Source organism: Engraulis encrasicolus, chromosome 21 (assembly GCF_034702125.1).
Source record: "Engraulis encrasicolus isolate BLACKSEA-1 chromosome 21, IST_EnEncr_1.0, whole genome shotgun sequence".
Lineage (NCBI taxonomy): Eukaryota > Metazoa > Chordata > Actinopteri > Clupeiformes > Engraulidae > Engraulis > Engraulis encrasicolus.
In genome coordinates this window covers 8,021,887-8,049,563 of record NC_085877.1, presented here as the reverse complement: position 1 = coordinate 8,049,563, position 27,677 = coordinate 8,021,887, and the positions used below count along the sequence as shown (strand labels likewise).

The 27,677-nt window shown below is 41.2% G+C and overlaps 2 protein-coding genes across 2 annotated transcripts in view; one reads left to right on the top strand and one right to left on the bottom strand.

Moving 5' to 3' along the window:
- Nucleotides 1-9,938, top strand: part of LOC134438048 (hemicentin-2) — a 14,854-nt gene extending 4,916 nt beyond the window's left edge. The window contains exons 9-18 of the mRNA XM_063187635.1: nt 236-389; nt 771-889; nt 1,464-1,622; nt 5,493-5,609; nt 6,004-6,044; nt 6,195-6,288; nt 6,397-6,847; nt 7,130-7,311; nt 7,506-7,572; nt 7,899-9,938. Coding sequence (XP_063043705.1) covers nt 236-389; nt 771-889; nt 1,464-1,622; nt 5,493-5,609; nt 6,004-6,044; nt 6,195-6,288; nt 6,397-6,847; nt 7,130-7,311; nt 7,506-7,572; nt 7,899-8,130 — 1,616 coding nt within the window. The 3' untranslated portion in view covers nt 8,131-9,938. The remainder of the gene's footprint in view (nt 1-235; nt 390-770; nt 890-1,463; nt 1,623-5,492; nt 5,610-6,003; nt 6,045-6,194; nt 6,289-6,396; nt 6,848-7,129; nt 7,312-7,505; nt 7,573-7,898) is intronic.
- On the bottom strand, nt 9,789-27,677 carry ddx10 (DEAD (Asp-Glu-Ala-Asp) box polypeptide 10). Its single transcript, XM_063187467.1, has 20 exons — nt 27,362-27,677; nt 26,976-27,036; nt 26,669-26,799; nt 23,342-23,500; nt 23,080-23,200; nt 21,126-21,315; nt 20,732-20,858; nt 20,132-20,294; nt 19,746-19,830; nt 17,541-17,642; nt 17,059-17,146; nt 16,869-16,957; nt 14,874-15,049; nt 14,311-14,432; nt 14,073-14,198; nt 13,765-13,938; nt 13,347-13,403; nt 11,750-11,892; nt 11,429-11,478; nt 9,789-10,390 (listed from the first exon to the last, which is right to left on the bottom strand). Exons 1-20 carry the CDS (start codon nt 27,551-27,553, stop codon nt 10,266-10,268), a joined length of 2,481 nt encoding a protein of 826 aa, XP_063043537.1. The 5' UTR covers nt 27,554-27,677; the 3' UTR covers nt 9,789-10,265.

Below are 27,677 nucleotides of genomic sequence, written 5' to 3'. Positions count from 1 at the left end.
TGTGTGTGTGTGTGTGTGTGTGTGTGTGTGTGTGTGTAGGATAGGACTATTCTTTTTAAACTCTCAACACTTCAAACACATGTGGTAAGCCTAGCTATGTGTATCTCCAGCATTGTATAATTTGCCTGTAAGTGGGTAAGTGCTCCACTCCCCTGGTTGTGATATTGCTAAATAAAACAGACAAGCCATTCCATTCTGTAAGCAGATGTATAATCGTAATCTCCACTTTTTTTAGCTCCACCATCTGTTTCTATCTGGCCGTCAAAGATGACAGCTCCGATTGGGGCAGAGGTGGTGATACAATGTCGGGTATCCGGACACCCTGCCCCATTCATTGTATGGGCCAAACAGGGCCATTCAGTAATGACTGGTGGAAAAATTACAATCGGGTGAGTTTACAGAGATCAAAATGTTTTTGATATTTTTATTTGTCTTTTGTCCATATTTCTTGCTTTCATCATTACTCATCTTATTCTGTTTTCACCTGCCATGCCTTGTCCTTTTACTTTCATTTTTTAAATTTAATTTTATCTTACTTTTTCGTGAAGCACATTGAATAGCATTTACTTATGTATGAAATAAATAAAATTGCCTTGCCTTGCCTTACAGTGGATGAGTGGGGGAGCAATCAAATTCTCATTATATTGACATCGCCATAAGTGCAATGATAATACTGTGATCAACTTGCTCAGCCAAACAGCTGCTTTATTGGACTTCACTTTGACATTCTGTGTAACTACTTTGTGCAATTCCACTTTACATTATCCCAGAGTGAGAAATGCAACTCTCTTCATTGCCTCGGTGAGAAGGTATGACGAAGGTTTGTACACGTGCAAGGCCTTTAACTCCATGGGCCAGGACGAGAGAGTAGCTACACTTCGTGTTGCAGGTGAGTGTGATGTCAGTAAAACACTTACAAAAGAGTTGTACATAGTCATATCATGTAATTATGTATTAGCGGATGATTCTATTGATACATAGCCAAATTATTTGTCTGGAATGACATATTACCACAGGAAAACAGTAGAACTGGATTAAGGAAAATGTTAAACTGCCATCCATGTATGCATATGTGTGCACAGATAGGGATGAGGTGGCACCTGCCCCTTTGCCCTACTGGACAAAAAAATCCCTTTTTGAAATTCCTTTCTATTTTTTGTCACAATGTACTATGGTCCATATCGAAATGATCCACCACAAATGCTTAACAAGCACAAGCATGACGAGAATAGGCAACTGGAAGTTCCACATGCCCCCCTGGAGCACCTTCCCCCCCAAAAAATGTCTGTGCACGCCACTGCATGTATGTGTCAGCTGAGATAGTCTTATGACTTATTTAAGTGAAAAAAAGTGTTGCTTGAGCCTTATTTAGGGATTATAAGACACAGGGGTGTATTGGTGGGTATGCAGCATCATTTCATTACACACATGAATTATTATATTCTGAAATAATCTGTGTCCAGAGAGTCCAGTCATCATGTTGTTCCAGAGGTCAGTGAGCGGTGTGGTGGGCAGCAGTGTAGCCCTGCCCTGTGGGGCTGTAGGAGAACTGCCCATCACCTACGCCTGGACCAGGGGACAGCTCAGCAGCCTGCCCACCGCACTGCACGGACACATAGACGGTACGTTTCACAGGCGTCTCTGTTGACCCTTAACACGTGCCGTCCCACTGTAATCGTCACTGAAAATCGTTACTACCATAGTCCTACACCACTATGACAGTGTACAGGGTCTTTAGTAATATTACGACTTGGTCATTGCCATTTTGGTAACAGAAAATAAGGGCTGTGTCTTACAGGGTTAACAGGCCATTTTGCCCTTCTTGTCCAGTGTAACTCCAACTCTGACCTTTTGCTGAAGACCTGACATTGTTACAATCCTGACTTGAGGTTAATGCATCACCTTGAATTTCAAGACTGAGGACTGAATCTGATGATGGTGTTGTGGCAACTTGGCCCGGGTACCATTCCAAGAACATGGTTAAGCGATTACTCTACAGGAAGGAGTAAACCTGCTGATAGGTACCACACAGTGTCATTTAGTTAAGACAATGAGGACATAATGACCTTCTTTTAGAGCAGTGGTTCCCAACCTTTTTCTTCAAGGACCCATGTTTTTACCATTGTAAGCTTTCGCGACCGAACCGCGCAAGCGCCTGCATGAGAGGGAGTTACATGATACCCTCTGTTTCCTGCAAAAACCCATTTTAGTTATTTATTCCTCAATTCGTCTTTGGTCAAATATAGAATAAATGTTTACTGTAGCACTTACATTTTGTTACTATGCATATATTAGTTTAGCATATATTTAATTATAATTAAATACTTCTTTTTAAACTGCAAAACTAGTTTACCTACGGGTACAAATAAAGTAAACTAAACTAAAAACTAAACTAGACTGCCTGTGCAGTCGCCTTCGACTGCGTAAAGTATATCCCCGAAATGCGACGCTTCCAGTCCCCCATCATTCCTACCACTCCCGTCCACCATTTCGTAAACGTATATGATACATACAGACGTGACATGACGTGCATAGGCTTAAAACCAAACGGCTATTGTGAAAATGAAGCAAAAAATGGGGCAAATGGTAATACTGTTTTAATGGTTCAGTGGATATACCACATTAGGTACAGTGTAATAACCAGTGTAAAAATATTGAAGACAATGTAATTCCAGTGTAACACCGCCATTTCTTTTACTTACATCATGCGTTTGTGCATAAGTGGTATTACATGGTATTGCATATTGTTACACTGGTATTACACTATATTACATGGTATTGCATACTGTTACACTCGTTATTACACTGTACCTGATATTGCATATTGTTACACTAGTATTACACTAGTATTACATGGTATTAAATATTGTTACATTGGTTATTACACTGTACCTAATATGGTAGATTCACTGAAATGGTGAACCATTAAAATAAGGTGTTACCGGGCAAATCAATCCACCCAGTCAGAAGTTATGGGCCAATTCCGCCATTTTGAAACTGTTGTCGTCCAAACTCGAATCAGTTCATGAACCTACCCTAGAGCATTCACACACAAAATCTGGGACAAATCCATCCACCCGGTCAGTAGTTATGGGCATTGGGCCAAACAATAATTCGGCCATCTTGAATTCAGCCATCTTGAAAGTGTTGACCTCCAAACTCGAATCAGTTCATGAACCTACCCTAGAGCATTCACATACCAAATCTGGGACAAATCCATCCACCCGGTCAGAAGTTATGGACCAAACAAAAATTCGGCCATCTTGAATTCAGCCATCTTGAAAGTGTTGACCTCCCAACTCGAAGCAGTTCATGAACCTACCCTAGAGCATTCACACACCAAATCTGGGAGAAATCCATCCACCCGGTCAGAAGTTATGGACCAAACAAAAATTCGGCCATCTTGAATTCATCCATCTTGAAAGTGTTGACCTCCCAACTCGAAGCAGTTCATGAACCTGCCCTAGAGCATTCACACACCAAATCTGGGACAAATCCATCCACCCGGTCAGAAGTTATGGACCAAACAAAAATTCGGCCATCTTGAATTCAGCCATCTTGAAAGTGTTGACCTCCAAACTCGAATCAGTTCATGAACCTGCCCTAGAGCATTCACCCCAAAAAATCTGGGACAAATCCAAACATCCGTTCAAAAGTTATCGCGTTAACACGAAAGACCTTACGCGGCGGCGGCGGCGCACGCAAAACCATTACATCCCCGACGCTCCGCGTTTCGGGGATATAACTACTTTGTCATTTATTCAACATGGGCTATATATGGTATTTAAAATTAAACCCCTTAAAATCAAGAAAGCTTCGCGACCCTCTGTGGATCTTTGGCGACCCATAGGTTTGGTCACAACCCATAGGTTGGGAACCACTGTTTTAGCGGATTCATCACTACCTCAAGGTTAACCTAAGCTGATTTACTGCATAGCCAGGCTGTAATACTCCCCTGGATACATTCAAATTGCCAGTAGCAGTGGGTGCTCGAATTATACTTAATTATATCCCCGAAACGCGGAGCGTCTGGTTTTGCGTGCGCCGCCGCTGCGTCCGCCGCCACCGCCGCGTCCGCCGCCATGTAAAGTCGTGTTAACGCGATAACTTTTGAACGGATGTTTGGATTTGTCCCAGATTTTTTGGGTGAATCCTCTAGGGCAGGTTCATGAACTGAATCGAATTTGGAGGTTGACGCTTTCAAGATGGCTGAATTCAAGATGGCCGAATTTTTGTTTGGCCCATAACTTCTGACTGAGTGGATGGATTTCTCCCAGATTTGGTGTGTTAATGCTCTAGGGTAGGTTCATGAACTTATTCGAGTTTGGAGGCCAACACTTTCAAGATGGCTGAATTCAAGATGGCCGAATTTTTGTTTGGCTCATAACTTCTGACCAGTCGGATGGATTTGTCCCAGATTTGGTGTGTTAATGCTCTAGGGTAGGTTCATGAACTGATTTGAGTTTGGATGTCAACAGTTTCAAAATGGCGGAATTTTTATTTGGCCCATAACTTCTGACTGGGTGGATTGATTTGCCCGGTACTACCTTATTTTAACAGTTCACCATTTCAGTGAATCTACCATATTAGGTACAGTGTAACAATATTTAATACCATGTAATACTAGTGTAATACCAGTGTAACAATATGCAATACCAGGTACAGTGTAATAACCAGTGTACAATATTTAATACCATGTAATACTAGTGTAATACCAGTGTAACAATATGCAATACCATGTAATACCACTTACACAAAAATACATGATGTAGTACAAAATTGGTACATGGTGTTACACTGGTATTACATGGTATTAAATATTGTTACAATGGTTATTACACTGTACCTAATGTGGTATATTCACTGTAATAGTGAACCATTAAAACAGTGTTACCATTTGCCCCAGGTTTTAAGCCTATGCACGTCATTGATCTATGTATAGATATTGAATATATTTCTTTAATATTTTGTATTTATCATATACGTTTATGAAAAGGTGGACGGGAGTGGTAGGAATGATGGGGGACTGGAAGCGTTGCGTTTCGGGGATATACCTTAAGCAGTCGAAGGCGACTGCACAGGCAGTCTAGTTTAGTAAAGTGAATATGGAAAGACCTGTGAGAGACAGTAGTGTGATAGTGTGATAGAACGCAAAGGCCCAATTAATCATTATTCTGTGGTGTAGTCTTGCATAAAATCACGAGGCTTGACAGGTCTGTTTTGCATTCCCATCTAATGCATAAATAATGACCAATCACCGCACACCTCACCTCCCTTCCCTCCCTTGATCTTCCATTGTTATCTATTTAATCTCCTTTGATGTTTCCTGTCCTAATATTGAAGGATTGGTTATAATTCAGAGCACATTAAACAGATTATTCACAGTACGGGAGTTTGGGAGATTGCTAAAATGTAGCTATAATGTGGTGGGTGGTCTGTGATAATCTGTTGGCAGGTGAATTTGGATGCTTCTTTTTTTCTCTAATGTGTAGATAATGGCACTCTCCACTTGTTTGATGTCCACTGGGATGCAGCAGGAGAGTATCGCTGTACGGCTGAGAACCAGGCGGGACGAGACCAGCAGAGCACCATGCTTTACATTTACGACGGTAAATGTCGTTTGTCATTTGTGCACAGGAAATCGTGTACACTGTAGTGTTAATTCAAAGCTGAGTCAAATTGAACACTTAGTTAAATGTGAGATGGTGGATGCAGTGCATCATGCGCTTTCACTATTATGCCCTACAAATGCAAAGTGCAGTAACTGATATTGGAACGAAGAAACACAACGTTTTGGTGTTAGGTTGGACATGTACTGCAAATTTGCAATATCTCTTAACGGGACACATTTGGACCATAAGGCTTTGTCACAAGATAAAGGACGTGTAATGAAGACCATCTTCATATGTAGTTACTGCACTTTGTCTTTGTATGGCAGTATTATGACTGCATTAAACAGTTTATTTTGATTGCCTTTTTTCTGTACTAATCATGTCTATGCAGATGAGGATCCTCCAACTGAAGAAAGTATCACTGTTCCTCCCGTGAGTAAAACCAACACAAATACTTGAGGTTGAGCATATAATATGGAATTTTTTGGTTTGTGTTGTCTCTCTCAAACCTTTTCATAAGTCCTGCGTGACACTGGGTTTGTGCGTCTTAGTGATTCTTTTTTGGTGATTTTTGTTTTACAGTTCACAAACACAAGTCCGCAAGATTCAACCAGTTCAAACCAATCCTCTCTTTCAATGACAGAAAGCAATAGTCGGAGCTACACAACTGACTCAGGTAATTGGTTACAATGTTCATTAAAATCTATTTGGTGGTTCTTCAACTTAATTTATCTTTAATTTTCAGTAGATTAAACAATGCTGTATTTTTTTCCTTCAATTTCAGGTGCTCCACTGAAAGACTCATCAACCCATTATGAAACCGTGACATCAGTGACCTCATTGACTGCAATGACATCAGTGACAGCAACTTCCTTCACATCATCACCTACTCCACCCAGTCTGGGATATGCAAAGCTCAAGCAGTACACAACTCACTCACCAGACCACAAATCAGACTCGTCCAATATTATATTTACACCAAGTGTGCCTTCTCAGACTGTACAACCCAGTACAGCACATACACACACTCAGTCTCCAAAGCCCCTCGACGATGGCTCTGCATCTGTACAGCATCCCCGTATACAATTATCAACAACCAGCACCACTCAAATTCCCAAAGATCAAGCATCAAGTCATCAAGCCTCAAGCAAATCTTCTAATACGAAGCCTTCTTTCCTGCGCACCCATGTACCAAGTTCACGTATGCTTTCTGCTATTCCCCCCACCCAGACATTGTAAGTATTTGGGTGGTCTAGTACTATGTCCCAAGATGTTAACCCTGTGTGTGAGTGTGTGTGTGAGAGTGAGAGAGAGAGAGAGAGAGAGAGAGAGAGAGAGAGAGAGAGAGAGAGAGAGAGAGAGAGAGAGAGAGTGAGAGTGAGAGTGAGAGTGAGAGAGAGAGAGAGAGAGAGAGAGAGAGAGAGAGAGTGAGAGTGAGAGAGAGAGAGAGAGAGAGAGAGAGAGAGAGAGCAATTATTTACAGCAGATCAAATAATCATGGTTTTTTTTCGGTACAGCTTTCACAAGACAAGCGCTTCTACAGAATTTCCTCCAGCTCCACCTTCCATCCCCCTCCTAGAAAAGCACGACATCCCCATTGTGGTTGGAGTTGGCGTCTCTCTCGCATTTATCTTCATCACCATGGCATTCTACTCACTGGTGCAGAAGAATGACTCCCCAGCTCCTGTGATTCGAGGAGGTGGGAAACGAATTTAGACAACCTGGTTATTATATTTGCTTTTATTTTGCTTACAAAAGCGAGAAGCGGGACAGACTAGCAGGTGGAGTTACTCATCATCGCTTGCAAATGTTCGCTTGATGAATGTCATTGAACAGCTAACCTATTATGGTAAAATCCTATCATTGACTGTAACATTACCTCATCCTCTGCAGCCCAGAGAAACTTTGGCATCCCTCCCAGACATGGAGAACATTTGACAAGAAGGACCTATGATAACAGGCAAGACCTAATACGTTTTCACTCTCTATGACTTCAAAACCACTACAGTTGATAGATTACAAGGTCTCCAACATCTTCATGATTTTCTTGTCATCTCACCATGTGACCATAAAACCGATCATTTGTAACTTAACCCATTTTGAGCATTTTAAAAAAAAGTCTTTTACATTCTGAACTGCTGACATTGAGAAATATTTTCAGAAGTCGTGGCCCTGTTTTTGAATGCCGCAGTGGAGTACTATCGTCATGCTCTCCTCCAACATCAGCTCTACAGAAAACATTTCCTCAGATTTTTTTCTAACACGTGTTCTCTTGACTCTTTACAGAGCGTTTGAAGATGACAACCTGGTGGCCGTGATAGAGCAAACCCCAAACATGTCCGACACCAGAGCCCAGCCCCCGTCCGACAACACATCCACCCTGATGATGAAGCCAATGTGCAGCATCCTGGATGAGGTGTCTGCCCACAAGGACCTGCCAGTCATTGTAGAAACCCATCCGGCGCAACAGTCAATCTCAGAGGAAGACACCAACCACGAAAATAAGATCAGCATTTAAAAAAGGTCCAATGAGATTTGACTTCCCATTATTCAAACTATAAAGGCAGAAAGGGGACCCTTACTGTTGTGAGTTCATGTCATGATAAACAAATGTTGAGAAATTTGGAACCGTTCAAGATGGCGCATGAATATGTAAATACGAAATTTGTAAAATTTTGAAAGACAATAGAAATATTTGAAATCTATGGTGGTTGTAAATAGTCATGAAAAAGAAAGGGCAAGTTGCAAATGGGAAAGACATTTTTTCATGACGAACATGAACGAAAAGATTACTATGGTTATTCTGTGTTGTTTTGTGTCAGTCCATAACCATGTTAATGTGTACATAACAATAGTAGCCTTAACTTTTTGTGAGAATGAAAAAGCTGTATTATTATTGTAACTGTACATTTTGATATTTGACTGTTCGAGAACTTTGGCCTAAGCCTTCTCAAAATATTTCTCTTTTGTAATACAAGTCTTACTGATAAGAAAAAGTTATTCAGGGAGGTGTCCCAAGAGCCTGCAACTCCTCAGTAATAAGCCAGGTATAGGCTAGTTAACTTTGAGCTAGTGCTAAAGCTCAATAGAAGATCTCAGTTCTCATTTTCTTGACTAAATGACACCTGTGGGCTATCTATTAGCAGGTTTACCACTTCCTGTGGGTCAGTTTAGCCTGTTTTTATCACTAAACCATAGTCTTGGAATACCTACCAGGTAGACTGTTAAAACTCACCCTACACATCAATACTATAGCCTATATGATCATAAAACCCAAAATGACTGTCATCACCGTGTTTGATTTACGCAAATCAAAAGGAATATTGTGTGTTTTAACATGCTGTCAGGGCAAAGTGTGTCTCCCAGTTTTCCATCCAAGACAGCTATGCCTGTGTACACCTTTAATATAGGGCTATGTAAAGTAATTAGGTTTGTCTGTTGAGAAACGCACCCCTGGTCTGGTGTTATCAGTGTCATTGCTAACTAAGTTAGCAACTTACTTGGTCCCAATGCAATTTCCCATTGGAAACCTAGTAAGTTACCAATCAGTTAGCAACGGCGCTTTCGAGAAATGGGGTCCAGGTTCATTTAATGAGTTGGAAAAGAAAATACAATACAACTAATAACCAATTATTTAAGATGCATGAACTGGAAATGTCAGGTATTAATTCCAAACATTAATTCCAAATGTAGTTGGGATCCAAATGCCATGTAAAATACTCCTTTGCAATACCAACAGTTTGGAAATGTAGTGGAGGTAGGAGAATAAAACAAATCTTTTGGACTGTTTAACATAAGATGTTTACATGATACATACGTTTACATTGTATGTAATGTGATGCTGACTTACACAATTTCAAAGCGATCATGCTCATCCATTTTTGCTGTTGCACTAAAGTGCATCATACTGTACTCCAGACTGTTATTTCTGCAAAGATACAAATACACAAGCCAAAAATGTCACTGTTCCTTTTTTCAATAAAATATCTTAATAGATCAGCTTTCTCTGTTGAGTTACTTGTAGACTTTGAATTGCTTTCTTTTATTTGTTTATTTGTGCTATTTTTCACCATGCACATTTGATATTTATGCTCTTGATTTGCATCATTTGTCTATGGCATCACCTGATATTTTTTGACAGCTGAATATCAGATAATATTCCAGTGAGAACCTGAATCGGTCATTAAAATATTTATTTCTAAAAATGCATCCATCACTGCTGCAATGTGTATGAGAAGCAATATTCTCTTTACTTTACAAATTGGTTCCTCTTTACTGCAATAACATTCACAAGTTCACAACCCACTAAAAACAAGTCTGCAAGATGGCAACAAATATACAAAATGTTCTGTGGACGTTTAGGAGATCTTTCTTAAATGTTAGTAAACCCACACGGTGAGGAGCGCATGGTGGTCCAATAGTCAACTTTATGAAAAAAAAACAATTAAAGTTCAAGCAGAGCTTTTTAAAACTGGACCAAAATTTCTGCTTATGCCTTTGTATGCCGAAATGTTGGTCTAATTTTTTTTTTAAGTGTTGCATGAAGTCGACACTTGTTTTTTCATAATGTTTGGAAGATGGCATGCGTGTGAATGCATTACAAAGAGTCTCTTCTGCACGGCAGGGGTGAGATGTCGTTATTCACAATAGCCGTTAGCTCCTCTGGCCAAGCAAGTGCAGGACCAGCTCCTCGTCCTCCATTAGAGACAGCCCAGTGTCCAGAGGACCAGACTCATTGTCAGACTCAGCATCTCGCTTGGACTTCTTTTTCCTTTTGACTGCAAAGAGAAAATAAGAACAGTTGTAGACTTAGAAGTGCTCAGATGGCTCCGTGTATCATCCGATCATTCAACTATTCCATTCAAACTGGCAAACGGAAAAACAAAAAAATGATGCAATATTTAGTTTTCCTGTTTTTTTGTATGAGCAAAAAATTGGGGATTGATGTTTGTTTTCGTTTTTCTATAGGCTCTGTTTGCGTCTCGATTGTCTTTACCTACTCAAAGGGGAGGCTCACAGTCAGTGAATTTGAAAACCCCTGATCTAGTGGAAGGAGCCATAGCCCATTGGATATTCACAATTATTAATGAGGTGATGGGGGTAGACACATAGCCTACTGGACCGGACACAGAACAGTGCAGGAGTTAGGTTATCTACCACCCACAGGCACCGACATAAGGGGGCTACTAGTAGGACAGAATGATGTTCTGTGGAGTAAGAGCATCAGCAGGCTGACTATAGGACTAGGGAAATGCGTAAAAGCAGCACGTTTGGCGGCCACTAGTGCACTATTGTGTCTTAGCCTACTTGGGCGAGCAATAGACAAGCACCGTGGGAAATGGGACCAATAATCGTAAATTAGAGTTGTTATTTCGTTTTGGTTTTCTCGTTTATTACTTGTTCTGTTTTGAGTTGGGAAAAGGAACATCAACACAACTCCCCATTTTTTTGGCGATATAGAAAAACGGGAAAACAAAATATGGAGTCGTTATTTCGTTTTCCGTTTGCCAGATTGAATGGAATAGTTGAATGATCGGATGATACACGGACCCAGATGCCTTCGTTTTCCAGGTACATGTTAAGGGGTTAATTCAACCGCTACTGAAGATATTTCTTGAATGATTATACTTTGTTATACTTGAAAAAAGATATTGAGATGTATTGAGATACACAACAAAGAGTAGGATATAACAGTTCAAGAGTCAAGACAGAACACTCAGACTTTAAAATGCTTAGATGCAGTTTGCCTAGTACATTACCAATGGGGTTAATGGTTATTGCAGATATTTTTAGATTATAATATAGAAGTTACACACCTGGCTCCATGTCATCAGAATCACTGTGAGTCCTCTTCCTGAGATGTTCACTTCAAACACAAAACAAATGCCAAATAAAATATTACAGTTGAACCATCCAATGAATTAGCTGCCATTTTCATAGTTCTTCATTATTTGGCAATTATAGTGCTGAACAGATGTTTTGAACTTGGACATGGAACAAACTTTTTTTAAATGTAAAAAAGAAGTCGAATGCTGAAATGAAAAGAATGTAAGAACAGCCCAATTCAATGTTATGGAATGGAACTGATCAGAACTGTGGAAACTAATGAGAGAATTAGATCCTCTGTAGAAACCCACCTGCTGTCGTCCTCATCTCTGTCTCTGTATTTGTCAGGATCTGGGAGTTCGTCAATGTTGAAGTCTTCATCTGCTCCTGACAGGTAAGCCACCGCCTCATCTTCATCACTCTCATCACCCTCACCATCGTCTTCCTTCTTCCTCTGCATAAGCAATACATTACAGTTATTTAGTTAGTTAGGTACAGGCTATTGGTTACAGTACGATGTGATGAAAAACAGATTAGACAGTTAACCCATTGACGCCGGATGTTGCGTTACGCAACATTGGCCCTGATGCCGGTTGTTGCGTTACGCAACATTATTGATTTGTCAATATTTTCAAGACGCATGGGCGATGCAATCCATAATGTTTTGTTCAAATACACAAGAGGTGGGTGTTCTCGATTTTTTAAAGATCATGTGGTGGCAAAAAAGTTTGATTTGTCGACAAAAATGTCAAACGAAATCAACCATGCTCGCTTCTGCAGACGTGGATTGTTTAGTCATTTCACACAGGTAAAAAAAAAAAAGGCTGTGGTTCGCGAGACATGCTGTTACAGCAAACGTGACGTTCAGTTGAAAGGTAATGAACAGATTTCGATCGAGGAAAGGAAATATGATTGAAGACCCTTTAGATAGAGAGCAGGAGTGTGATTTGCCGCGGCCATATGAAGAGGTGGAGGAGTGGCTTCCAAATAGACAGTCAACTAGATTTCGCCCCCGACATTACCAAAAGTTCACTCCGACACTCGGGGCAATTGGCGAAGTTGCCAATATCAGAGGAAGCACGTCCTTTAGATAGGCCTATTTCAGAATATTTTCACTGAAGAACTTTCGGATATGGTGATAGCCTATTGGTGAGGCAGACAACGGTAGACATGCGGATTATAGACGCGCGGCCACACATCCAGCTCAAAGTGGAGCCCCGTCTCAAAATATGATATGAAATAGCTCATCGGTCTCTGCATAACGTTTGGAGGAATAAAACGGCCATAGTCGCCGGTGGGAGAGGAAGTGGCTGTATCAGACAAATGTCCCCTGATTTATGGCAGAAATGACTGCCTAATAATTATAATAATAATGATTATTATGATTTAGTTATAGTCGGCTATTGTAACAGTAGCAATAAATAGCCTATAATAAATAGCAGCATCAAGCATTATCCTGAAAGCACATGACATTTTTTCAATCATTTGATTATGAGATATGATTTTTTTAAGGAATATGTGTTAGTGTTAATGCTGAATGATCATAATCCCGTGACAGCAGAGGATTTTACCTTTTCAATGCAATTTGTCCCATGTCCCTATGTGTTCCAGAGGCTGAGATATTGAATTTTTCATCGGAGTTTTCAACCAAATTTTCTTATCTCAAAAAACCTCAGGCATTGGGGACCTTTTCTAAAAACTGGCTCAGGCACCAATGGGTTAAGATGCGATGCATCTTGAGTTTATTTGCAGTTTTTACTGATGCAGGCGTTTTCAAATCGATGCAACGGCATTGTACCGGTCGTATCGATTTTCTGATGCGCATCCATGAATATTCCCAACCCTAGTATACACAGCATTCAGCATCAATGGGGTTAAACAGTAAAAAAAAATCCTGATATGACTTACCTCTTTCTGTTGCCTGCTTGCCTCCCTCTTAGCAGCTCTCTCCTTCAGCCTCTTTTCCTGTTGGTGAAAAAGTAAAATAGTATGGACACAAACTCAGATAAATGACAAATAGCACATTTATGCATCTGAATGGTTTTACGTTTATACTTAAGCCATTCCCACCACTTGGGCATGAATCGATTTGCCTCTGGTAAATGTTTCAGTTCATAGCAAGACATTTTTGATAGATAGCTATGCAAGGGAATGTATTATTGAGTAAGCTGGATTTAGGCGTGTGTATGCATGTGAGGGTATGCCATCTGTGATCTGTGTATAGTGAACTGGACACCTTTATTTCCCTCTGGAATTCATTTTCTGTACTCTTCTAAATCTCTATGAGTCACGGTGTGTTTGTTTGTGTAGACGTTCGATTGCATACCCGATGCTTCTCCCGGACTTTGCGGCGATACTCGTTCTTGTCGAACTCCTGGTCCTCCAGCCTCAGCCTCTCTCTGGCCTTGTCCACGTTGATGCCCGACTCCTCTTCGTCGTCCTCATCGTCCTGGTTGCCGCTAGCAACGGGCCTCTGGACAAGAGGCCACTGCTGCACCGTCTAAAAGAGCAGGAGGACATTTATAGTCTACATCTCATGCGTTGGCACATATGAGACAAGTTTAAAGCCGCTGTGGGAGGCATTGTAGTACATATTTTCATTTGTAATACAGCCAAGTGTATCCACGGTCATACCTGTCCATCATCGGTGAAGATAATCTTTGAGTTAACCTTCAGGTTCTTCTTCTGAACTCGCTTGGCTTCTTTCACCTTCGATTCTTTGACTTGGCGGCTCTTGGGCTTCTCCGAGTCACTCTCAGACTAGAGAGGTCAGACAAAAACACACATGTACACAGGTTGATGAATCCAGACTTTTAAAGGGAAGTCTTACTCATATCATCTGCATATGTAACCTGTCTATGTAATTACACACCTCTTCCTCTTGTTTCGTAGTAACGTTAAATACGTCCGTCCTCTTGACGGTGAAAAGGTCCAATGTGCCTTCGTCGTCCTCGTCACTATCTCCAGAATTACACAGCAGGCCTTTCATCTTGCCTGCAATATGATGGATCAGAAGATGACATTTTAGAGGTTGGAGTTAAGAAAACTTCTAAAGGGACTACTTGTGCACTCATTGTGTCCTTTTCCGATCAGCTTTTCTTGGCCCTATGTATCTAAAATATATGTAGGCCTAGTCGGTCTTTAAAATGGGAAATGTATTTTCCAATCTATCTGGCTCTGAACCCTCGCCTTAGCTACAATGTGACCAGATCAAACCAGTTCTGACCAAACTATTTTAAACCAGCTCAAATTGGATCCAACCGGTTCAAACCAGATCATATTGGTTCAAACTGAATCCGACTGGATCAAACCGGTTCTGACTAGATCAAACCGGGTCAAACCAGTTTCAGTCGGATGACACGTGATGAGTTATTATGCAGAGGAAATGAGAAATAAGACCAAACAGAGACCTAAAATCTACATCTCCTACATTACCTTTAATATCACCGTCTTCATCTTCACTCCGCTGGTCATCTGAAGAGTCTTCAGCTTGATCATTCTCTGCCTTCACATCCATCTTCACATGAGTCTTCCCCTCTAGATTCTCCTGTCCAGGTTTCTCAACCTTGTTCAGGAAACGCACACGGGGAGCCACCGCTAACCCCAGCGACCTACAAAATAAAAGGTGACCAAAGTGAAGAACTCAGTCAGTCCCTTTGTAGAAATATATAGGCTTTCCCGAAAAAAAGACACACGTACACACCTTAAATTATTGTGAAGTAGGTATTTATTAAACATCACTTCATTGCTTTGCCACCACCTATTCTCAAACTGAAGTCTACAGTATGCAGTACGAGAACTGCAACAATCACTAAAAGTGAAAGTAAATGCACCAAAATACCCAGTGAGTTGTGTGCGAGTTACGTTGCCAGCAGTGAACGGACCAGGAGTCCATTTCTCAAAAGCATCGTTGCTGACTAGTTAGTAACTTACTTGGTTCCCAATGGGAAATTGCATTGCAATCAAGTAAGTTGCTAACTTAGTTAGCTACAACGTTGTCAAGAAATGCAAAACAAAGTGTGGTGACAAAAGAATACAATTGTTTTCTATTGTACTTTAAAAATGAAATGAAATGAATAAAAACCTACATTATAATGATTTAAAGTGTGTAGACATTTTCAGGATACCCTGTAGAGCAGGGGTGTCATTTCATGTCAGGGGCCACATACAGCCTATCAAGTGGGCCGGACCAGTAGCTTTATTGAGAAGTATCGCAAATGTATTTTCATATTGGAATCTTATTGCTAGTCAATCATCTGGAGGTGGATGGCAGCAGCAGGTACAGTGCCTTCAAAAAGTCTACACACCCCTTCTCAAATGTCAGGTTTTTGTGATGTAAAAAAAAACGACAGAAAGACAAATAAATTCAGTTTTTTCCACCTTGATTCTAAACTATTAACCTGTACAATGCAATTGAGAAACAAGCATAAGGCTTTATAGGGAAACAATAGAAAATAAAAAACTTCAATTAACATGGTTGCATAAATATATAGGAGCGGGAAAGGATCTGCACACTGCTTGCAAAAGACTTAATTTATTGGGAGCAACGTTTCGATCATAGATCTTCTTCAGGCATCTGCATAAATATACACACCCTTAAATTAATACTTAGTTGCAGCACCTTTGGCTTGTCTTGTGCCATTCCAAAAGCTCCAAATTATTCTGGTGAAGCCATTCTTTTGTAGATTTAGGCGTGTGCTTAGAGAAATTGTCGTTCTGAAAGATTAGTTTCTCTGCATCTTCACCTTTCTACCAGAGGGGGCGAAGATTTTGTGCCACTACCACGGCCCTACCATGGCCCCTGTGGAAATGTTCATAATTCCCTCCTCCCTAATGAAGGTCCCAGTTACAGCTGAAGAAAAACAGCACAAAAGAACAATGCTGCCACCACCATACTTCACGTTAGGTATGGTGTTATTGCGGTGATGTTTTGTGCCAAAAATACCTTTTGGAATTTTTAAATTATGTCAGAAATGTTCAACCTCGGTTTCAGCTGACATAACACATCTTCCCACATGCATTTGTGAGATGACAGAAGTATTTTTTGCTAAATTTACCTCACCAAGATTGAACTTTTTGGTCATAATTCAGAAGGGTATGTTTAGCGCAAAACATCACCGGACCGTGAAGCTGACATTTGAGGAGGGGTGTGTAGACTTTTTGAAGGTACTGTATATAAGGAGCATTGACTCCAAAAAAAGACATTTACTCTCAATTCTCTATTAATAACCTGAATTTTGAGAAAACTGCCACCAATGTTGTAATGGGCTTTATGAAGATTTACTGCATATTTTGACTTCAAGTTTTTTTCTCTACAAGTTAGGGGCCGGCTTGAACCATCTGACGGGACGCGCACCCGTTTGACACCACTGCTGTAGGGAAACAAATTGACACTTGAAACATGCTGTAGTGGCAGGGTGGGGTACTCACGCTGCATATTCAGGCAGTTTTATCCGAGTGACATCAAAGACTTGCTTGTTCTTCATGAGGAAGATGGAACGGAGATAGGACACAAAGCACTGCAGAAAATTAAAGCGTGAGAAAGAAGCATGTAATGCACTAAGCATATGTTCGCACAGTCGGCCATGCGATACAAAGGAAACACATAAGATGTACACACCCTTTGTGCACGTTCTTTTTGCTCCATCTCTTGGGCCAAAAATGATTCCAATTTCTCCTGTACCGACAGTAGCTTCTCTGGATTTATTCTGGAAAAACACACACACACACACACACACACACACACACACACACACACACACACACACACACACACACACACACACACACACACACACAGACAAAGAGAAAGACCAGCATTTAACCCTCACTCTAAAATGACTGAACATTTGGGTGTCTGTGGGGCTATGTCTGGTCTGCTCCTTACTTGATCTTAAGTTATTAATCTTTGTTTCAGACATACAGTATAAACCTTTTCCATGTTTCAACATCCGCTGATTAGAAAGTATGTCACACATCAACGCCCGTCTGACCCTCCGAGCATGTACTCCATTGAAAAGGGAAAAGTAAAGTACATCAGTACTTTCAAATGAAAATGAATGACTTGGTTGGAGATGTAACAGAGGCAAGACATTTACTAACTGGATCTTGTTGATGGGCACCCTGCGTTCCTTCAGGGCGGCCACCATGGCCTCCTCCTCGGACGGGAGCAGCACAAGTAGGGCCTCACCACCCTCCTGGTACCTAAAAATGGGAGAGAGAAAATATCTCACATTACCAACGACAACTCCCAAAGTACTTCATGGTGAAAATGGGTGGAAGCAGAAGTGTCAAAAGTAAAAGTAAAAAAAGAAACATAGCTCTCTTCCAACACAGGGGTGCGTTTCTCGAAATCGTAGTCGTTAGCCAGTTAGCAACTTCGGTAGTTGCCAATGGGAAATTGCATTGCAAACAACAAAGCAGCTAATATAGTTAGCAACTACGATTTCGAGAAATACACCCCAGGTTAACTTTTCTGAGTGACCAGTAGATATGTGTACTTGTCTTAGGATCATCTGACTCTGCACTGGTTACATCAAGTTTGTGGTGGGCCCTCGTTAGGATTTTAGTGTTTTCTCAGTAACAACAGTCTATCCATCTCATTAGGTACCATGGCGTAACTGGTGCACTATGAAATATCACGTTCAAGTGTTGTACTAACACCATACCTTTACTTTTAACACCTCTAGGTGGAAGTCATAATCCCTTGATTCTGATGTCTCTGTGGCATCATCTCAGATGGATGTGCGCGCAGACAATGGACAAGGAGTATGCCTTCAGTCAACCATGTGAGCTAATGTTTTGACCGACAGCGGTTTCCAACAATCAGAGGTTGAGTTGTGCGCAGCTAGTTTCGTACAGAAAGGTGAAAACATTTTTTGTTTATTTATTATTATTTTTTTAGGGGCTTTTATGCCTTTACTTGACAGGACAGTCGAAGATGGTGACAGGAAGTGAATGGGACAGAGAGGCGGGGGAGGATCGGGAAATGACCCTGGCCGGACTCGAACCTACATTTGGGCTTGCATGCCCAACCCCGGGGACCCCGGTTCGAGTCCGGCCAGGATAATTTCCCGATCCTCCGCCACAGCGCCCCCAGGTGAAACCATACAATTTAGAACCCATGTACACTGCACAACTCACTGTCTATGTCCCTTGGGCACTATTTACATTACATTACATTACATTACATTGCATTTGGCAGACGCTTTATAACCAAAGCGACTTTCAAAAGAGGACATAATCAAGCCAACATCACAAGCAAATGCAAAGTGCACAGGAGATATACAGAACAACAAGTGCAGTTGCAAAGAAGGGTTATTTTTATTTTTTTATTTTTTTTTAAAGAGTAAACGAGTACACACACACACAAACTAAACTAAACTAAACTAAACTAAACATCATGTCAGGAGTCTGCCCTAGGGCAAGGTCAGCTCAAGCATTAGTCTAGTAGATTCTCTCGAAAGAGGAAGGTCTTTAGTTGTTTCTTGAAGGCTGCAAGAGATGTGCTTAGTCTTGCTGCCTCTAGGAGACCGTTCCACCACTTGGGTACTACAACGGAGAACAATCTTGACTGGGAGTACCTAGAGCGACTGGATGGCAGAGCCAGACGGCTTGTGCTGGATGAGCGCAGTTCTCTTCCAGTAACATAAGGCGTTAGTAGGTCCTTCAGATAAACAGGCCGTTCCTGTGATGGTTTTGTAGGCAAGGGTCAATGCCTTGTGCTTGATCCGGGCGGCGATAGGTAACCAGTGCAACTCAATAAATAGAGGAGTAACATGGGTCCTTTTGGGTTGATTGAATATCAACCGTGCCGCCGCATTCTGGATCATCTGCAGAGGTTTTAGCGCACAAGCAGGTAGACCCGTCATGAGTGAGTTGCAGTAGTCAACGCGGGACAGGACCGTGGCCTGGACCAGTCGTTGTGTAGAATATTGTGTCAGCACAGGTCTGATATTCCGTACGTTGGACATCTGGAATCGACAGGTCCGGGTGACTGAGTTGATGTAGTTGGAGCATGACAGCTCATCATCAATCATGACGCCAAGGTTTTTGGCGACTTTGTTTGGGGTCACGATGGTGGAGCCTATCTTGAGGTTGATGTTGTGACTGAGCGACTCTTTAGCTGGGATCACCAGGAGCTCTGTCTTGGCCAGGTTCAGCTGTAGGTGGTGGTCCTTCATCCATGTTGACAAATCTTTTTGACAAATATTTACCAGCGCACTTTTTAAAATCTTGAGATTTGGCCAATATCGAATCACATCATAGCAGTGCAAACAGCACACTCATGAGAGAAGCCTAATTTACCTGGCTGTCCTCCCAACTCTGTGGATGTAGGTGTTGGCATCCTCAGGACAATCATACTGCAGCACCCAGTTCACCGCAGGGAAATCTAGACATTGACAAGAGAAAAGGAAACAGTGATCAGTAAGCTTCACCTAAAAGGGCTAACAAGTAAGGCCCTCTGCACACCGCTTATGCCAAAGTGAAGTGCACTGCTCTGCCAAAGCTTGATTCCACTGTTTTCAATTACAACCCTGCACACCGGCGCAGATGTTTGCATATGTCCGAACAGTGGAAACAAACATTGGCAAAGCAGTGTGCCTAGGAAGAAAAGAACATGGAAACAAGACAGAAAAACATGGCACCCTTTCCATTCATTTATCTCATAAACAGAATACGAACGGACTTACCAAGTCCTCTTGCAGCAATGTCAGTTGCAAACAGAACGGCCGACTTTTTCCCCACAAAGTCGTTGTAGACCTCCACCCTCTTCATCTGCTGCTGTTTGCCGTGGAGAGCCAACACGGAGATGCCAGGCCTCAAGCGACAGAAGGCTCGGAACAGATACTGCACCTGGGACAGAAATGAACACCTTAGCACCTTAGTCAAAGGCTTTGTCCAGTCTCTTCACTTCCAATCGTTTGTGCTGGTGCTCATGTTTGGTGAGCAAGAGGGGAATTTTCATTTTTAACTGCTTTTAAAGATGACTCTTGAAGTAGGATGCTGGCAAGGTGCAGACGTTAAAATGCAGAGAAAGAACAAAAATGCCTTGGACCCTCTATGAACTTTAGAGCAAGTACAAAAAGGGCCAGAGCCACCCACCCCCCAACACACACACACACACACACACACACACACACACACACACACACACACACACACACACACACACAAAATCATTGTATATCATCATAATCAACCACATTATAAAGCCGGGGGCCGGGAGGGGCTATTAACTACACAAAATTATTGTGCTAATCACAGGGGAGCAGGGGAGGGAGTTTTCCTACCTCCTTGCAGCATGCAAAGAAGACGATGATCTTCTTGTGCAGATGACTCCGGAGGAAGGAGAAGAGCATGTCCACCTTTTGGTGGAGCTCACACACCACATAGTTCTGCTCCAGAGTCGCAGGGGTACTGAAGAGGACACAGAGGTAAGACATATGACAGTTAAGCACAGCAATTTTCCAAGATGTACTTAAAAAAAGGACAAGGCACGTTAATTCTAATGTCTGCATTTTGTCACAGTAGGAATTCTAAAACGAGGAATTCAGACGCGAGATTGATGTTAAGCTGTGGATGAAGTTCGTCCAAATGAGAATTTTGTTCATGCCATGATAACAAATGGTCATATTTTACTAATACAAACAATCCGCTAAAAAAAAAAACCTGCTAGCTTCCTACCTGAACTTTGCTTGTTCATGCACCCAGACATATTCTGGTTCCTTCAGACTAAGACGAGCAAGGTCTTTGATTGATTTGGTCTGTGTGGCAGAGAACAGCAGTGTCTGCCTCTGAGAAGGCAGGTGGTCCACGATGGCATTCAGAGTCTCCGAGAAGCCCAGATCTAGAATACGGTCAGCCTCGTCAAGGACTAGAACAGGGATGCAGAAAAACACAAGGAGAGAGGAAAAGACTTTATAGTTGTACTACAACTTTTTATTATTATTATTTTTATTATTATTATTATTATTAAAAGTTTTGTTACATTTCACAGACATAATACTGGGAGAGTATCACCATTCCCATTTGAAATCCATTCTGTCCATTACTGTATATACACGGCTGCGCTTGATTTCTCACGACTGTTCTTGATTTCAGAATTTGTGCTACACATTCACATATGTTATCATTTTCATGTATATAGCACCACAATCAATTTCTGAATATTCATTAACTTGGAAATTTGCACTTCTCATACTTAACCCTATCGCGCCGGATGCATCATATATGTCTCATCAAATTCAAAGCCCTCTCCACGCTGACACAAAAAAAAATCGATCTGAAAAACATCCTGCGTGTCATTTCCAAACGTCCTGCAGTACGCGGAAACCGCCACAAGAGAGCAGCGGTCGACAACAAGTTGACCACAGCTCGGCGAAAAACAGGAAAATGGGGTGGAAGCGGTTTCCCTGACCGACGCTGAGATTTCGTCAAATTGCATAAGGTTTGTGTACAAATTTCCGAAATATAACTCTACATCCTTTAATTTGAACACTTGCTTTGTGCAATTAAGCAAGGAAGAGTTTATATTTTTACACCGTGTTGCAGAGAGATCGTGCTAAAACTGATGAGACATATAAGCACCATCCGGCGGTGGCAGGAAGTCAGCCATCAATGCATTTGCTCCATAGGGAAACTTGCAAAGCACACCACGACGATCGTTTAACAAAACACACAAGTTGTTTTACTTCAAGACAAAGATATTGCCTTAAGAAACAGGTTTTACTTGCAATTTTGAAAATGTAATGCAAAATGTTGAAATTATGATCTCGTAAAAAATGCATTGAAGTGAATGGAGAAATGGTCCAATTGTAGTAATGGACCCATATATTCAAATTACACATCAAAAATGAATAATGATCTATATTACACTCATAAATAGGTTGTTGAGCATCCAATCAGCTATGTTTTTACATAGATTTTAAAAAATTACCCAACCAGGCTGTGGGAAATGTAAAATATGGTCCTGCTAAAACAAGGATAGGCTTAAAAAAATGGCAGGATCTCACTAAATATTTAAAGATAGTCCTCAAATTAAATTGTCTGATAACTTTTTTAAATTAAAAAAAAGTTGTAAATGCATTAAAAGTCATTTTTCAATGGTCATGAAATTGGAATTTTCATTCATTAAAAGCCTGATGCATCATATATGATGCATGAAATATCTCAGCGACCTTAACAAAATTTTGAATTTTTTTTTTACATTTCTTATAAGGGACCAATATTGAAGCAAATTCCAAAAAATTAGAATTTTCTCTCATTGCTTTCATGGTTCAGGTTTCACAGGGTTAAAGAAGCGCATCTTCCCCATGTCTGCCTATGTCTATGTCTCGAGGGCCGTTTTAACCGGCCCCCGATGTCATTTTAATGTTATGGAGCTTCTCATGAAATATTAAATATCTTGTAAAGGAATCTTAGAAAATACATTTTGCAATACAATTAAGTTATATTCAGCGGACCTAGACGAGGTGGGTTCTGTTTTAAAGGTGGCTGCCTTCAATATAGGCCTAAAGTGCAGGGGGAAATCCTGGTTTTGTGTTGATAGTAAAGCCCTCGGAGGACTTTTACGGCCCTCGGATGATGTTGAAGTGGCCCCTCGAATGAAAAAGGTTCCCCACCCCCGATCTAAACCTACCCAGCATGAGCAGGTCTGAGACGTGGAAGGCAGAGGTCTGGTCCATGTGCTGCAGCAGCCGTCCCGGAGTGCAGATGATGATGTTGGTGCGGTGAATCTTTTCTGCCTCATCCTTCAAGTCCTGCATATGGGGGAAAACAACCATGAGCAGTTATATGATTTGTGAAAAACATACAACATTCACATTTGTTTAGAAACACAAGGCTCAACCAGTGATTCTCAAGCATGCAGCACTCTTAAAATGTAGAGTTCATTTCCCCACCTTGCCACCGATTATCAGGCCAGCAGAGAACTCATGGTTTTTGCCCACTTTGCGCAGGACCTGGAATGTCTGGTAGGCCAGTTCTCGTGTTGGGGAGATGATGAGGGCACCAAGACCATCTAGAGCTGTCCACTGGTTCCGATATAGACACTCCAACACCTGAGAAAACACCAATAACGAAAGTACAGTATGATGACCATTATTATTACCTATGCTTTTATATTCAATTAAGGCACCTGGACCTAGAGCTGTCCACTGGTGCCGATATAGACACTCCAACACCTGAAAAGACACCAATAATATGATGTCCGTTATTATTACCAATGCATTTGTATTCAATAAACAGATGTGGACCCTCTTTTGGTGTAGACAACTAGTGCACCATCAAGGGGAAATTAAATCATATACAAAACATGTTGGTAAGAACATTTCACCACTGTTCTGATGATGTGAAAAAAAAGCTTGTTTCGTGCCTACTGTAGCCCTATGTATGCAGCCTCATTATGGGTCAGCTACAAAAAAGAAACATTGCGCAAACTCCAAGTGGCATATAATGACTGTCTGAGGATATTGCTGAAAAAGCCTAGGAGTTGCAGTGCTAGTAAATTATTTTGTGACTCAGGACTTTGTACTTTACCTGGTCTCTTGAGGAACCTAATGTTTAAGTTCATGTGCCGTCTGGATAAGTCTAAAAACGGTATTCTCACAAGCTCCAGATGCAGCTCTATCCGATATCAATCATATATGGGGAAGCATTGGTATGGCTGCCTTTTAAGACTGTCATGACAGATATGTTTGTATGCTTAGTAGGGACTTTAATCGATCAATGCATTAATCGATTAAAAAACATGAATCGCAATTAATCGACAATTCAACTGACAAGAGACCCAGGTGAAATGGGCATGTGAAGAGTGTGTGTGAAGACGGGTGTGAATAGTAGGAAAATTTAAATCACCTTTTGCATTAAAGAATTAATTTAAATGTGGTATTTTATCTCCATTTTTAACTAAAATGTTTAGATTTAGTGGGTTTTTTTTGGGGGAAACTTTGAGATTTCAGGGGGAAAACGCCGCTTATCAATTAATCGTAAGTCGATCGATAAGGCTATCAACTAATGATTAATGAATTAATCGATAATTTGCATCCCTAATGCTTAGGCATTATTGCTTGTTGTTTTTTCTCTTCTTTTTCTTTTCCTGTCTATTTTATATGTTATTGTTTTCTATGTATACTACGGAGTGTGTCTGCCTATTGGGCCTAGAGCCTGTAATAAAGTTCATATATATACCAAGTAAGCAGCACAGAAGGAAATCTCCTAAGAAATACACAGAAAATCATTCAATACATAGACTCGCAACAAGGGCGGGTAAAGCAACAACTATTTGTCATTAGGTTAGGTTTCTTTATTAGTCTCCACAAAGGATTTATTTGTCTCGGAGACAGGGAGGTTGCAGCACCATGATACACATAAGAGGACAACGCCAACAAACAAAACAGAGAAGAGTAAAATGTATGTACAGGCTCAGAAACATTGCATGTCCCCCCCCCCACACACACTCACTTGCTGTGTTCCATTACCCGTACTTACCGCCCTTTCCGCACTGTGTTTGGGTGCGCAGGTGCCGTGTCTCAGATGCCGCACTTATGGCAGTGCACTGACATTCAGTGCATAGTGCTCACAGTGCACTGGGGGTCTTTAGTGCATAGTGTTGTGAAAAAGTCGGCGCACTATGCACTGTGCCCTGAAGTGACGGTTGAGCTAGCATTAGCTCACCAAAATATCGGTTGGCTACTGTTTACATTGCACGGTGTGTCGTGCTTGTATTTACATTTTCTACATCCCAGCTGGCAGCTATTTTGTGTACAATACTTGGCTTGGCATGAAAAGGTTGGTGTCTCAGCAACATTACTTACAGAAATACAGGAGACAGTTGACCAAACTCTTCTACTGAACTGAATGTCACGTTTCTTCCGTTTTATTGTCAATATGGCGCCCGTTTAGTGCGTGAAGTGTCCATCGTTCAAGCACTGCGTTTTCCGCCATTGTTAGGGCATCATCCGGGCGCTTTTCAGTGCACTGAACGAAGAAAATTTTACTTTCAAAGCGCCCTATGCACTGAAATATAGTGCCCGAAGTGCACAAGTGCGCCATCTGAGACACCCCATCTGTGTTCCATTTCTAATCGCGACGGTAAAGTGTACTGTAAATTACCCGGATAACGCCCCCAAAACGGCCATTTTTCGAAGTGTGGTGTTACTGTACACTTTTCGCACTCAACGGCCGCCATGTTTGTGACGTAGTTGAGTGCCAGATCTGTCAAACGGTTGAATCTCCGTGATAACAGCATAGTTTTGATTCCAAAGACAATCGCCATGTGTATTAGAGGCAGGGGTAACTTTAAAAAGTGTTAGCATAAGGAACAGTGCCTTCCGTGTTGAATTGCATATTGGCGGTTGGTAAACTCGGATGTCACGCGACAACCGTCATTTCCGTGAAGTGCATCAGACAGAACGTGAATAGAGCTCGAAAGTGACGTCACTTCCCCCGATTTCATGGGACCTCAACAGCGTTTTTAGCCGAAAATCGTAGCATGTAATCCAATGGCGGTATTAAAATGGTATTTCGATCCCCTTCGAGTTGTGCCACGAGCTCCATATATGTTGTTTCTGATATTTTTGCTTAATTTTTCGTACGAACCCCCACATTTTTTAGAAAGCTGTGTTTCTTCACATTTTCCATGCCGACGGCCTCGGAACAAAACATTGAGACTTCTGCATGAATAATCTTTATCTATCATCTTAAACAGCATATTTGTAGCCCAGCGCATATCATGACTGAGATCAGAAGATATTTACTCGCTACCACGTTGTTAGATGGTCAGCTTAGGTCCCGTGAAACGCGGAACTAAGGGGCGGGACTTTCGAGCTCTATGTACTCGCCTCGAATTGCGGAGGGTGGAAAGGGTACTTCACTGCACTCAAACAAGGTACACAGTACAGAGGGTGAATAATGGAACACAGCAACTGTCTACCACCCCATCCTCCAACCAAACCAAACACATTCACTCTATAAGTGAATAGTAATAACAACAAGGGTGTTAATTCATGCATCACCCCTCCCCTAGTCATTTCATCATTCCATCACCTCCCACAATACAATCATTAACTGTAGAGGTCCATTAGAAAACACAACATGTATAATTACAATCCTCTTAATACCACTAGACACTACCCTTTATAAATAAGTTGTTACTAATGGCAATGACCAAGTCTTAATGTATTATTAGAGGCTTCATTGGATGAACAACACAAAAATATTCAACTCACGGGAATGAGGAAAGCCAATGTTTTGCCGGAACCAGTCTTGGCTGCACCTAGCACGTCCTTCCCTTGCAGGGCAAAACCTATTGTCTGACGCTGAATCTCTGTGGGCTGACGATATTGTGCCTCCATAAGACCTGGAAGGAAAGTAAAGGGAATATAAGCATAGGTTCTATGCCACCTCAGCAGCATACACAAATTAATCCTAAAGCAAAAATGTCTCAATGTCTTCAATAGAACAAATCCATGTTTTATCTAGTGTTTTGTGAGGTCACATGCATATAAATGTGTTACAGCTTGAGATACATTTTACCTTTGAGGGTTTTCTTTGATAGTGGGAAGTCTGAAAAGTTCACAGCATCCTTGGCATTAATCTGTGTTTAAAAAAAGACAAAACCTTGTATTATTACAAAGGTCGTGATATCAAAGGGAAACTTGGATCAATTAACCACATAAGCTCGCACATCATATTGTTTAACATGATTGATGAATTGGATGAACTGTGGTGACAGTCGAAACTTCGTAGAAGGATGTTGAAACACGACTATCCACTACAGCTGATTTATCAAAGGGAATTACTTGTGGACAAGAGGAACATGCTTGCTGCTAGGAAGCACGTAAAGGGATCAGTCAAAAATAACATTCAATATTAAAGGATTGGTCAGCGATTTCCACCTGTCGACTATGAAACAAACCCACCTCATCATATTTAGACACTAGTTTGTTGATAAGATCTTTTTCGATTTGCCAATCTCGTTTCTTCGCAGGCTGTCTGTCTTGTTTCACTCGTTTCTTCGTCTTTGTGTATTTTTTCTTCCATTTCTCAAAATTTCGAACAGGGTCGTTTGTAACATTCTTAACACACTTCTGTGCCGATGGTTTTAAGGACATGGTTTCCTTTTGATGTATCAAAAAATGTGTAGAAATTCATTAGAAACCTGGCTGATCTCCTCGATTGCAAACATGTGAGCTAAACAAGTCGCGAAATACATGCGTCACTATCGCGCGACACCAA

Excerpts from the sequence above, each read along its gene's own strand:
- ddx10 (XM_063187467.1), bottom strand. The coding sequence starts at position 27,553 with ATGTCCTTAAAACCATCGGCACAGAAGTGTGTTAAGAATGTTACAAAC. Across the intron at positions 19,831-20,131 it reads CATTGCTGCAAGAGGACTTG|ATTTCCCTGCGGTGAACTGG; the intron begins GTAAGTCCGTTC and ends GTCAATGTCTAG. Across the intron at positions 14,199-14,310 it reads CTACGAAACAAGAGGAAGAG|TCTGAGAGTGACTCGGAGAA; the intron begins GTGTGTAATTAC and ends TGACCTCTCTAG.